The sequence below is a fragment of the Myotis myotis genome, unplaced genomic scaffold (assembly GCF_014108235.1).
Source record: "Myotis myotis isolate mMyoMyo1 unplaced genomic scaffold, mMyoMyo1.p scaffold_m19_p_23, whole genome shotgun sequence".
In the NCBI taxonomy this organism is placed as follows: Eukaryota; Metazoa; Chordata; class Mammalia; order Chiroptera; family Vespertilionidae; genus Myotis; species Myotis myotis.
Genome location: NW_023416328.1, coordinates 6,619,031 through 6,632,299, shown reverse-complemented (window position 1 = coordinate 6,632,299; position 13,269 = coordinate 6,619,031). Strand labels below are relative to the sequence as shown.

The 13,269-nt window shown below is 50.0% G+C and overlaps 1 protein-coding gene across 1 annotated transcript; it reads right to left on the bottom strand.

The window, feature by feature from the left end:
* Positions 1-11,536: 11,536 nt before the first annotated feature.
* On the bottom strand, positions 11,537-13,012 carry LOC118679287 (F-box only protein 31-like). The gene is made up of 2 exons (XM_036355869.1): positions 12,938-13,012; positions 11,537-12,889 (listed from the first exon to the last, which is right to left on the bottom strand). The coding sequence occupies exons 1-2, from the start codon at positions 13,010-13,012 to the stop codon at positions 11,537-11,539; spliced, it is 1,428 nt and encodes a 475-aa protein (XP_036211762.1).
* Positions 13,013-13,269: the final 257 nt, after the last annotated feature.

The following is a 13,269-nucleotide window of genomic DNA, read 5'->3' as shown; positions in this document are numbered from 1 at the left end:
AATCCTCTCATTTGCATATCACACGGTCTTTTATTCTTGAATGCCTGATAATGAAAATGATGAATTCAGGTTCCCAACGGAGGAGATCAAAGACCTCCCTCTCCTTTGCTCACTGTATATTCTTACATGTCAGAGTCGACATAAAGATTAAATAAACTTAAAACATGGAAGAGCCCGAGTCTTTGGCAGCTGGATGTTTTTATACAATCGGACTTCAAATAAGTCTTTCAGTTCCTATCCTGTGTTGTCATTTTGGTAGGTTGTGTTTTTCCTTCCGCACAGGGTTTATTCAGACTTTGCGATTCTCTCCTCAACCCACAAGACATGGCAATTATAGTCATTCCAAACCTGGAGTCTATTTCCACTTTCTGTGTTCCATCCAAAAAGGGGCTGCAGCCCAGCCAGTGTGGCTCAGTGGTTGAGCGTCGACCTATGAACCAGGAGGTCACGGTTCGATTCCCGGTCAGGGCACATGCCCGGGTTGCGGGCTCCATCCCCAGTAGGGCGTGTGCAGGAAGCAGCTGATCCATGTTTCTCCTCATTGATCTTTCTTTCTCTCTCCCTCTCCCTACCTCTCTCTGAAATCAATAAAAACAAACATTTTAAAGACAGGGTTGCATTCACAAATCGCCGAATATTCCACCCACATCTACCCCTTATAGATGAGATCAGGATCTCTCTCCACCGTCCTCTTTTCTCTGTATTTTTGTCCCAGATAGTTCTTCTAAAGGCTGAAACTGTCTAGTTCTCCCTCAAGGATTTCTTTCAAAACGCATCTCACGCACTCCCAGGCTCAGTCCGCCACATCTATGGGATGTCCATTTAGACCTAGTCTGGGCCCATAGGTCCCTAAGGCAGCGGTTCTCAACCTGTGGGTCGCGACCCCTTTGGCGGTCGAATGACCCTTTCACAGGGGTCGCCTAAGACCATCCTGCATATCAGATATTTACATGACAATTCATCATAGTTGCAACATGACAGTGTTGAAGTAGCGACGAAAATAATTTTATGGTTGGGTCACAACAGGAGGAACTGTATTTAAAGGGCCAGAAGGTTGAGAACCACTGCTCTAAAGTCTCATACCGAGAGAATGGGCTCCCGGCTATATATAGTCACATGGTACAAGCCATCCCCAAATTGCCAGCTGTATGTCAGAACTCTAGGAGGTTACCATTGGAAGCCAATCGTAGAGTAGTCGCTGAAAAGGTAGGACCAGTCTAGCGGTCCTTTGTGTAAATCGCACCTCCACCATTTCCCACGTGTGTGAATTCAGGCAAGTTGCTCAATCTCTCCAAACCCCCCTCTCCCTCCCTCTAAGATGATAGCGATCCTTCCCTGAGGTCCCGCTGAGGATTGAGCAATCCTCACACTGCACCTACGGCATCTACATGTACCTGCACAAGTTGCAGCGGCCTGTGCGGCTGTTCACTGATCCCACAAACGTGCACTGAGCCGGACTGAGTGTTCCAGACGCCGTTCGAGGCCCTGAGAATACAGAGAAGACCCGCGTTCTCATGAAGCTTGCAGTCATGGCCACATACAGACAATAAAAAAACAAAAACATATGCCCTGACCAGTTTGGCTCAGTGGATAGAGCGTCGGCCTGCGGACTGAAGGGTCCCAGGTTCGATTCCGGTCAAGGGCATGTACCTTGCTTGTGGCACATCCCCAGTAGGGAGTGTGCAGGAGGCAGCTGATCGATGTTTCTCTCATCGATGTTTCTAACTCTCTATCCTTCTCCCTTCCTCTCTGTAAAAAACCAATAAAATATATTTTTTTAAAAAAAAGAAAAGAAAAAAACATAAACAGCCCGGCCGGTGTGGCTCAGGGATTGAGCGTTGACCCATGAACCAGGAGGTCACCATTCAATTCCCAGTCAGGTTGCAGGCTTGAACCGTCACCTCCCACTGGGACGACGCTCAACCCACTGAGCCACACCGGCCGGGCTCCTTGCGCTATCCTCCCAGGGTCCCAGAGTCTTAACCATGACCTCCCATTCTCAGCAGGCATGCATGCCCGTCCCCAGCTCGGTCCCCTGTCAGCCAGACCAGCCACGCCCACGGGACCCTAACCCTAGTAGGTGCCATGTCCCTGCCAGCCCACACAGTCATTCAAACAAGCACAGCTCATCCTGCTGCAGGAACCAGGGGTCCTCTCACCCTCCTGTTACTACACAGCCTGCACCCCAGAGTCCTTGCTGGCTCACTCCGCCCCTGAGTGCACCCCGCTTCCACGCGGCCCTCCCCCCCCAGGCTGTGAGCACATGTGACCAATAGACGGCTACCCCGGCTCCTCTGTCCACTGGCAGGTGGCAGGTGTCAATCACCTCCTATTTCTCAGGGTGGGGTCCCTTCTGGGCCAGCAGCAGGGTGAACAGGAAGAGATCAGAACCCAGACTTCAATGGCTTTTCTCATTAGCCAGAGTCACTGCGCCGGTTAATTGGAGCGCTAACCTCAAGAGCTTCCGCTGGTGGGTCCCGGGGGGCCTCCCCACACCCCTGGCGCCCAGCCTTTCTTCCCAGACCGTCTTCTTTCATCTGAGGCCCGGCCTGCAGGCGTGGCTGCGTCTTACTCACCTCCTGCCTTCGCCAGAGCCTGGCTGGGGACCTGACACATAGTAGGCCTCCGGTGACGGTCCCCTGGGCGCAAGAATGGACCTTTCTCTGCCACCGGGCAGAGGCAGCGCGTGGAACATTCTGGTCTGATGCAACCGCTTGAAAGCTCGGTTCAGGTTAGAGCCAAAGTGACCAACCCAGAAAACCCGAGAATGGAAAATCTATTTTATCCTGGGCTTGACACGGGAAGAAAAAAAAAAACACACATAACACGGGAGGGTCAGAAAGCGCGGTTTTCCAGGTTCACAGGAGCCAACGATCCGAATGGCTTTTTTTTTTTTTTTTTTTTTTTTTTTTTATGAGGCCTCATGTCCATGCTCCCATTTTCAACGCGGCCCCTGTGTTTGTCAGAGATTTCCACCCCTGCTGGGTGGTTGCACAACCCCTGGCACGGCTGGGCCCGCGCCGCCTTGGCACAGCTCACTTTTCTGCTGGTGCTTGCTGCGGGCAAGATTTTTATGAGGCTGGATCCTTGTCTTGACTTCATTTGATCATTTCTATCTGCAAGGCAGCGCGCAGATGAAGGCGGACAGCGCCCCTCGGCCCAGGGGTGGCGAAGGGCCCCAGAAAGCGAGCAAGTATTTATCGCGCCCAGGATCTGCAGGAATGCAAACAGCCCTTACGGGGGGGCGGGCGTGCCCTGGCACGTTGCGGGAATGAGGGAATGAGGCTTCAAGGGGCCGGGGCCTCCCCTTGAGCAGCCTTTGCGGTCTGCAGCAGCTGGGAGGAGGTGGGCTCGGCGTGCCCAAAATAAAAATGAAAAATAAAAGAAAATCTTCCCCAGAATCCCCCGTCCTGGTCTTTGGATCTGTAATGGGGTGCATTGGGGAGCAACTGTTCTTTAGAATACGTGGTCCCCAACCGAATGCAGGGGCAGAGCTGAGGTTACAGAAAGACCCCAATGTTTCACCTTTTGTTCTTTGATTTTTTAAAATATATATATATATATACATTTAATATATTTTTATGGATTTCAGAGAGGAAGGGAGAGGGAGAGAGAGATAGAAACATCAATGATGAGAGAGAATCATGGATCGGCTGCCTCCTGCACGCCCCCCAGTGGGGATCGAGCCCGCAACCCAGGCATGTGCCCTTGACCGGAATCGAACCCGGGACCCTTCAGTTCACAGGCCGATGCTCTATCCACTGAGCCACACCAGCTGGGGCTATTTTTTTAAATATATTTTTATTGATTTCAGAGAGGAAGGGAGAGGGAGAGAGAGACAGAAATATCAATGATGACAGGGAATCATCGATCGGCTGCCTCCTGCATGCCCCCTACTGGGGTTAAGCCCACAACCTGGGGATGTGCTCTGACCAGGAATCAAACCTGAAACCCTTTGGTGCACTGGACAATGCTGCAACCTACTGAGCCACACTGGCCAGGGCCATGATAAGAAACTCTTTTAACAGTAGGCTCTTGGATGAAAGGGACTGGGGCGGGAAATGTCACAGGCAGCTCTCCCTGGCATTACCTAGCCCCACCCTTGGTTTAAACCAGCGGTTCTCAACCTGTGGGTCGTGACCCCTTTGGCGGTCGAACGACCCTTTCACAGGGGTTGCCTAAGACCATTGGAAAACATATTGAATATATAATTACATATTGTTTTTGTGATGAATCACTATGCTTTAATTATGTTCCATTTGTAACAATGAAAATACAGCCTGCCTATCAGATATTGACATGACGACTCATCACAGTAGCAACATGACAGTGATGAAGTAGCCACGACAATAATTTTATGGTTGGGGGTCACCACAACATGAGGAACTGTATGAAAGGGTCGCGGCATGAGGAAGGTTGAGAACCACTGGTTTAAACGTTCTGGCCGTGTACATGTTTTTTGGTGTTTTTTTTTTTCATTTTTTAAAAGCAGTTACCAGTATAGTAAGCATATGGACCATTTAAAATGTTTTCCTGAGTATTCCTTTTTCTTTCTCAAAATGCACACAATATAAAAACATTCTGAAAGAAAACTGCAAAAACATCGGGAATGTCAAAGAGGCAAGGGATTACCGAATTCAACAGACAACCTAAAGCTTTTCTTTAAAATGCTAGCCAAATCAATTTCCAGTAAAATGGCACATAGATGAGCCTTCAGATATGAGCAATGCCATTGAATAAATGTGAATATGGTTGCCATCCTTTTTTCTGTTAGTATTTTTGAGTGCCTACTCTAAGCAAAAAACATTGCCATCCATTCTATGAAGGAAGTAAAGATAGTTCAGATGTGGCCCTGGCCGGTGTGGCTCAGTGGATAGGGTGTCGGCCCGTGCAGTGAAGGGTCTCGGGTATGATTCCTGGTCAAGGGCACGACCCTGGGTTGCAGGTTCGATCCTTGGCCCAGTGGGGTATGTGTAGGAGGCAGCCAATGGACGTGTCTCTCTCACATCGATGTTTCCCTCTCTCTCCCCCTCCCCCCCTCCCTTCCCCTCTCTCTGACAAGCAATGGAAAACATATCCTCGGGTGAGGGTTAACAACAACAACAAGGAGAGTTCAGATGTGGACTTAAGACTTATGTTAAATTACCTGCCGGCGAGGGTGATGGATTGACATCGAGCTCCAGGGGAATGTCTATAGGGGCTGGGGAGGCAGGGTTGCATCCGGGGGGAGCCCTTCTAGGGAGGCAAAAAAATCCACATTCTTGAGAAAGCCTTAAGACCAGCACAGCTCATCAGGTCTCGTGTCAGGTGACACGTGACAGCCCAGTCCTCACCCCAACAGGTGCTGGAGCACCTGTCCGCATCGCAGCCACACATTCCAGACCGTGTCACAAAAAGGGCCTGGGGGCAGCTCTCTGGAGGGAAGGGACGCGGTTTGGGTAACCCCACAGGGGCCCCCCCTGCAGGTCACAGCTGTCCCAGGCCTGGGGAGGGCAGGCCACTCACCACTAGCAGGTGCCACCTGTGACGGCGGGAGCCCAGAAGCGATGCCTTGCTCATCAGCCGCTGGGCATTCCGGGAAGCATGTGCTATGGGTTGGTCGCTGCGGTGGGTGATGCTGGTTCTTCACACGCGGAGACCAGCCTGCAGCCGGGCTGTGGTCCCAGGAATTCTAGCCACAGAAAGGCCGTTTCTATCCCGCATGGGAACAGCGCCCCTTGACCCCACCACATCTCCCATTAGTGGACTTTTTTTTTTTTTTTGTCTCGAGAGGTGTGTTTATTTTCTTTGCTTTTTTTTAAAAAAAATATCTTTTTATTGATTTCAGAGAACAAGGGAAAGGAAGAGAGAGAAACGTCAGTGATGAGAGAGAATCATGAATCGGCTGCCTCCTGCACGTCCCCTGCTGGGGATGGAACCCCCAACTGAGATACCTTCCTTTGACCGGAATCGAACCCAGGACCCTTCAGCCCGAGGGCTGATGCTCTATTCACGGAGACAAACCGGCCAGGGCAGCAATCTTAGGTCTGGGACTCTAGCTTACAGAGGTACCTGCACAGATATGAAATGACACATGTGCATGCAGGGGGGCAACCAATCCAAGTGTCTCACATCGATGCTTCTCTCTCCTTCTCTCCCCCTCCCTTCCACTCTCTCTAAAAATCAATGGGAAAATATCCTCAGGTGAGGATTAACAACAACAACTACAAAAGGTGTCTAATTCTGAAAGTAACTGGGCCAGGTGCTGCCAAATGGCCGCCATCAGAGCTTTGGCCAACGTGTCCTACTGGGATGTGTGACAATGGCTGTTTTCCCAACAGAGTGACCTTGAACTGCAAGTTCCATCTCCCCAACGGGGCCGCCTGGCTCAAGATGGAAGGCCGGGGCAGATTTCCTATTTCGTAGCCTGGGAACTCATGGGCATTTCCTCCAGGTCAGTTGCCTGCGAGGCCAGAGTCCTTCCAGATCTTGCGGGAGGGGAGCACGAACAAGGCGAGCACGGACATGGCGGGTCAGGAAGCGGCAGGAAGCTGCGACCAAAACCCAGGGCTCCATTCCTGACTCCGGGGCTTGGAGCTGGGAGCCTGGGGCCAAAGACCCTCTTGGGATTGGTTTTTTCTCGTTTTTAGACAGAACGTGTTTAACTAGGGTATCTTATGTAAGTTCTCCTTCAGGGCAAACATGATAGAATCTGATGCTTTAAAAAAACGAGGACTGTGTGAGCTACACTGTTAGAGTTTTAAAAAAACAACTTGGAAAAGTATTATACACACTATAATCCAGAAAACATCTTAAGGCAAATGCAATTCGTTAAAAAAAAAATTCCAGCCCGGCCGGTGTGGCTCAGTGGTTGAGCGTCAGCCTATGAACCAGGACAATCCAGGTTCGATTCCTGGTTAGGGCACATACCCGGGTTGTGGGTTTGATCCCCAGCGGGCGGCAGCTGATCAATGATTCTCATCATTGATGTTTCTCTCTCTCTCTCTTCCTCCCTCCCTCTCTGAAATCAATAATATATATATATATATATATATATATATATATATATATATATTATTCCACCATCAGAGATATATCTATGCAACTCTATATATCTCTGGTGGTGGGATTTTCTTCGGTGCGTTTCCCTGTCTTTTTCAATTTCCGTACAATGAATACGGATTCTCTTTGTAATCTGAAAAAAGGTATTTTGTGTGTTTTTCTTTTAACACACTGGAAACGGCAAGGGAACCCAAAATAGAACAAAACAACCCAAATCTTATTGTCACCAGGAGACCAGACGGAAGGCCGCGCATCCCACACGTTCTGGAACGCAGGAGGATGTCAGGGGGTCAGGATCTCGTATGACACATCTGACGGATGGACTCACCAGCCGCCCAGGGCCTCTCGGCAGCATCCGGGGCACCGTTTCCATGATGACTCACTGGATGGTGCCAGCCAGCCCCGGATCCCAGCCTTTTCCATCCCCGGCTCCAGCGCGGTGACGGCCTGACGCTGCGGTTCTCATGCAATCCTGACACCAGCCTGGCCTCCTCATAATGACAGCCTATTCAAGGCAGAAAGGGGAAGGAGGATGTGACTAATGACACTGGGAGGGAGGATGGGAACGCGACCAAAAATTACAGTGACTTGCTGGTCGGGACGCACTGGCTAGGAACAGAGCCGTGTGTTCGCAAATCCCAGGGTGTGTGGCCTGGCCAAGGGACCGGAGGCGAAAATAAATGGGTCAGTTGTGAGTGATGGGACTTGAGGCTCAGGATGGGGCACTGGCTGGCATCGTGTAGTGGTTAGAGCACCGGCCTGCGAACCAGAGGGTTACAGGTTCGATTCCCGGTCAAGGGCACGTACCTGGGTGGCAGGTCCGATCCCCAGGCCCTGTTGGGTACATGTGGGAGGCAACCAATTGATGTGTTTCTCTCACATCAATGCTTCCTCTCTCCTCTCTCTCTGCCTCCCCTCTCCCTTCCACTCTCTCTAAAAATCAATGAAAAAATATCCCCTCTCCTCAGGTGAGGATAAAAAAATAAAACACGTAACACATCATAGCCAAGTGGTGTTTATCCCAGGAATACAACTTTCATTTAACATTTGAACATCAACCAATGGAATTCTCCATGTGTACAGATTGAGAGAGAGAGAAAAAAAACCCACAATACTCATACAATCTTTTCAATAGGAAAGGCATTTGATAAAATATTCCACATCCATTTGTGATGCAAACTCCCAGGAAACTAGAAGGAAAATGTTTTCACCTGATAAAGAGCACTTACGGAAACTCGACAGCTAATATATTGAATTGTGAAGACTGGATTCTTACACTTAAGATCAGTGTGTTTGGGGGGGCTGGGGGCAGGATGGAGTATTAAATTAAGACGATGCAGACTACCACCTGCTGACGGAGGAGGCACAAGCCACGCCCGTGGGGTCGGCTGGTAGGTCCCTCAGCATCGAGCTCCCACTGTGGGCAAGTAAAGAACCCGGAGCTGCTGTTTTGGTTAAATCTGTTCCGGCCTCCCTTCTAGCTTCCCAGGCAGGGTCCCTAGATCAAACCTAGTTATGCCTCTACATTGCTTTTTACTTTTTAAAATATTTTTGTAATTGATTTTAGAGAGAGAGAGAGAGAGAAACATCCATGATGAGAGAGCATCATGGATCGGCTGCCTCCTGCACGCCCCACACTGGGGACCGAGCCCGCACCCCGGGCCTGTGCCGTGACCGGGAATCGAACTGTGACCTCTTGGTTCCTGGCTTGACACTCAACCACTGGGCCACACTGGCCGGGCACATTTCTTTTAACCCATATTCTGGTGTGTGATGCCACGTGTTGAAAGGACTGAATTAGTTGTGGAGTGGACTCTCCCAGGCCCCGTATTTTTTTTTTTAATATATTTTATTGATTTTTTACAGAGAGGAAGGGAGAGAGATAGAGAGCTAGAAACATCGATGAGAGAGAAACATCGATCAGCTGCCTCCTGCACACTCCCCACTGGGGATGTGCCCGCAACCAAGGTACATGCCCTTGACCGGAATCGAACCTGGGACCTTTCAGTCCGAAGGCCGACGCTCTCCAAACCGGTTTTGGCCCAGGTCCCGTATTTGATGACTTGCTCATGGCATTGTGGAACCTCTTCCTCCGCCCCTTGTATGTCCTGTGAACGGAGATGAGAGCTGAAAGCGTGATAGGTCTGCGTTGGTTTTGTTTGGTTGTGTTGTGTTCGTTTTTCCACTTTGGCAAGAATCTCTCAGAGCTGGGGCTGTGTCGCTTCTACTGCATCCAGTGAAGGGGCACCATAGTGTTTGGCTGTCACAGCGTGAGCAGTGTGGAGACTGATCGATACACTTAGGTATCTTCTGCCTGATTCATCTTTCATAAAGTTCCTCATCAATATTTTACCTCGTGACTCAGGCAGCCATGGACAATCATTGCAGGATGGATCGAGAGCCGCAGAAACAGCCAGATCCTCTGAGTCCAAAGGCTATTTCTAGAAAAGTAGACGAAGGGGTCGAGGGGGGGGTAATATTATATGTAACAGAATTTGGAAGCAAAGATGTTTCTGGCAGCATCATTTAAGCAGCAAAGAGGAAGGAGGAGGAGGAGGAGGAAGAGGAAAGAGAAAGAAAAAGAGAGAGGAAGAAAGAAAAGAAAAAGCAGCAATCTGGTAATGCATAAATATAGATCTATGGTTAACTAAATGGCTGTGAATCCCATAAATGGAATAAAACAGGTAGAGGATTGTGAGTCTTTTCTGGTTCTTTGTTCTTTATCATAATTACCAATTTTTTAAAAAATAAATATATATGCTACTTTTATCATTTTTAAAAAGTTATTACAACGAGTTCTTAGCCAGATGGCATGGTACAGCAAAAATCTGGCTGTCTGAAAGTAAAAGAGAATGAAAAACATTTTTTTTCCCTAAGATTATTTATGGACCTAAAATTCCCTGATTCTCTGTTCTCTCTAGTTAGCTACAACTCAGAGTCCTGCAATGCACACTTTTCTCTCAGGCACCAGGACTTTGAGGGCAAAGGATTAAGAGTATCTCTGAGAGGGTGGGGCGAGAAGGGGTCCCACTGTCAGGTGACAGGAGAAGATCTGACTTTGGGTGGTGGGCACACGATGCCATATACAGGTCTTGTGACACAGAAACCCACACCTGAAACCTGTATGTTCATGTGGACCAATGTCACCGCAATTTAATAAATAAATATTTTAAAATAAACAAATAAAAAAAGTTTCTCTGGTGTGTGTGAAGGATCATTTTGGTAATATGAATAAGACAGTGAGACCTCAGAATGAAAATAAGAAATATCTTATTTCTTTTTTTAAATTAAATCTTTATTGTTCAGATTATTACAGTTGTTCCTCTTTTCCCCCCCATAGCTCTCCTCCACCCAGTTCCCACCCCACCCTCTGCCCTTACCCCTCCCACTGTCCTCATCCATAGGTGTACGATTTTTGTCCAGTCTCTTCCTGCACCCCCACACCCCTTTCCCCAGAAGAATTGTCAGTCCACTCCCTTTCCATGCCCCTGGTTCTATTATATTCACCAGTTTGCTCTGTTCATCAGATTTTTTATTCACTTGATTTTTAGATTCACTTGTTGATAGGTATGTATTTGCTGTTCATAATTTTTATCTTTACCCTTTTCTTCTTCCTCTTCTTAAAGAATACCTTTCAGCATTTCATATAATGCTGGTTTGGTGGTGATGAACTCCTTTAGCTTTTTCTTATCTGTGAAGCTCTTTATCTGACCTTCAATTCTGAATGATAGCTTTGCTGGATAAAGTAATCTTGGTTGTAGGTTCTTGCTATTCATCACTTTGAATATTTCTTGCCACTCCCTTCCGGCCTGCATGGTTTCTGTTGAGAAATCAGCTGACAGTCGTATGGGTACTCCCTTGTAGGTAACTGAGTTTCTTTCTCTTGCTGCTTTTAAGATTCTCTTTGTCTTTTGCTCTTGGCATTTTAATGGTGATGTGTCTTGGTGTGGTCCTCTTTGGATTCCTTTTGTTTGGGGTTCTCTGCGCTTCCTGGACTTGTAAGTCTATTTCTTTCACCAGGTAGGGGAAGTTTTCTGTCATTATTTCTTCAAAGAAATATCGTATTTCTTATGCCATTCACCTAAGACAAAGCTCTAACTTTTTATTGTTGTTATTATTTTTATTACTATTAACTAAGATGTCTTTATTTTGTGTGTGTGTGTGTGATTAATCACTATGCTTTAATTATGTTCAATTTGTAACAATGAAATTGGGGGTCACCACAACATGAGGAACTGTATTAAAGAGTCGAAGCATTAGGAAGGTTGAGACCACTGGTCTAAGGTTTATTTCTACCTCAATTGCTGGCTCCTACTCCGTCTGGCCCTGTTCGGGGCTTGGGCATGAGGCAAACAACTGATGTGTTTCTCTCACATCGATAATTTCTGTCCTTCCCTCTCCCCCCCACTCTCTCTAAACATCAATGGGAAAATATCCTCGGGTGAGGATTAAAAAAACAACCAAAGGTGGGTAGCCTGGTCAGCAGGTCAGATCTTCAAAGTGCATACCAGCTGCTCTTCCCAGGGGGTCCGGACTGAATGTCCTGGAGCATCTCCAGGAAGGCCTGCGGGGATGGTGCCTCCACATTCTGGAAGGTGTTCTGGACTCTGCAGAACAGGATGAAATATTTCATCGCCAGAGAGATGAACCCGAAGTGGTTCTCATCGAACACGATGAAGACTCCAGGGAAGCGCCTGGGGGAGGTGAAGCCAGGTAAGGTAACAGTAAAAGTGTCCACGCCATAGAAACACATCCTGCAGGTTCCGGGGTAGTTCTGGTCCCTTGAGCGCACGCCCGGAGGCAGAACAAACGGGACCGGCTGCTCCTCCGAAGCTGCAGCCCCGGACTCCCCGCCGCTGGGCTGGGCAGGGCTCTGCCAGCCATGGCCCTGGCTTTCCCCAGTCCCGTCTTCTTGCTGCTGCTCCTCCCGGATCACCTGCTGGTCAATCTCCTGGACCACGCGGGAGAGCTCGTAGAAGTTGCGGAAGAACTCGCCATCTCGCAGCTGGATGCGGTGCCTGAGGTGGATCGCTAGCGTCCAGGTGGAGTCTCCCGTGATCTTCGTGACCCGGGCACGCTGCCCATGGAGGCTGAGCATGACGATCGTTCGGCCGTAGGCATCGTAGCTGCCTTGGAAGAGGCCGGGCCTGATGAGGTCGTCCGGGCGGCTGGGCGGGAGGTAGAGGCGGCGGTAGGTCAGGCAGTCGCTGGGCTGTCTGACCTCCTGCACCAGCACCCGCCCCCATTCGTCCCAGCGCCGCGTTGGTGAGTCCTTCCGGTGGTCCGGCTTGATGCTGAGCCTGTCCTTCTGAATCTGCAGGTGGCGGCCTTCCATGCACTCCACCGCGGCCGATTTCCTCTGGGTCAGGCGAATTCTGAACGCGGGCTCGAATTGCATTGGGCCGTCCCCCTGGGGGTTAAGGGAAGGCCTGCACGTCCAACCAGTGATGCCTAAGCCGTCCACCACGACGTTCAGCAGTCTTCTATAGCCACGATCCAGCTGCCACAAACCCAAAAGGTGTCTGTATGGGTGGAACAGCTTCGTATAGACTTCTCGATAAGACATACCACGGATCGTCTCCAGGTTCTGCAAGGTTTGACGAACGCCAAACTCCTCCCGGCAGCGCCGTCTCCAGATGCTGTCGATCTGCAGGATGCGGTGGAATTTGGTGCAGGCCAGGGCCAGGCTGGGCAGGTCGGTGCCGGGGAGCGAGGCGAAGATCTCCACCAGCAGCTCCACCGGCAGGTCCTGCAGCGAGCAGCACCGCGCTGCCACGTCCGCCTCGACGTGCCTTTCTGCCGGGGCCGGGGCCGGCTTGCTGTGGGCTGCTGCCATCTCAGCTGGGCCCTGGTGCTCCTGACGACACCGCTTGGCGTTGGCTGCTGCCATCTCAGCTGGGCGCTGGCGCTTCTGACGACACCGACGTCCCCGGGAAGAGCCCCCGCCACAGAGGCAAGCGCACTGCTCCATGCCTCTCCGCGTAACAGCCACCACAGTGCGGGCCGCAGCCCCTCCGCAGGGTTTTATACTGGCTGGTCCCGCCCTAGGCCACGCCCCCAGGGCCTGGCCACGCCCCCTCAGAGAGGAGCCATTGGTAGGACTTTAAACCCATTAACAGGCGCCTCCCTTTCCCAGTGCCCCTCCCTGTCCTCCCGCCCTAGCCCCAGGCAGTCACTAATCTGCTTTCTGTAGGGAAATGCTTCCAGGGATATGCCTATGGGGGGGGG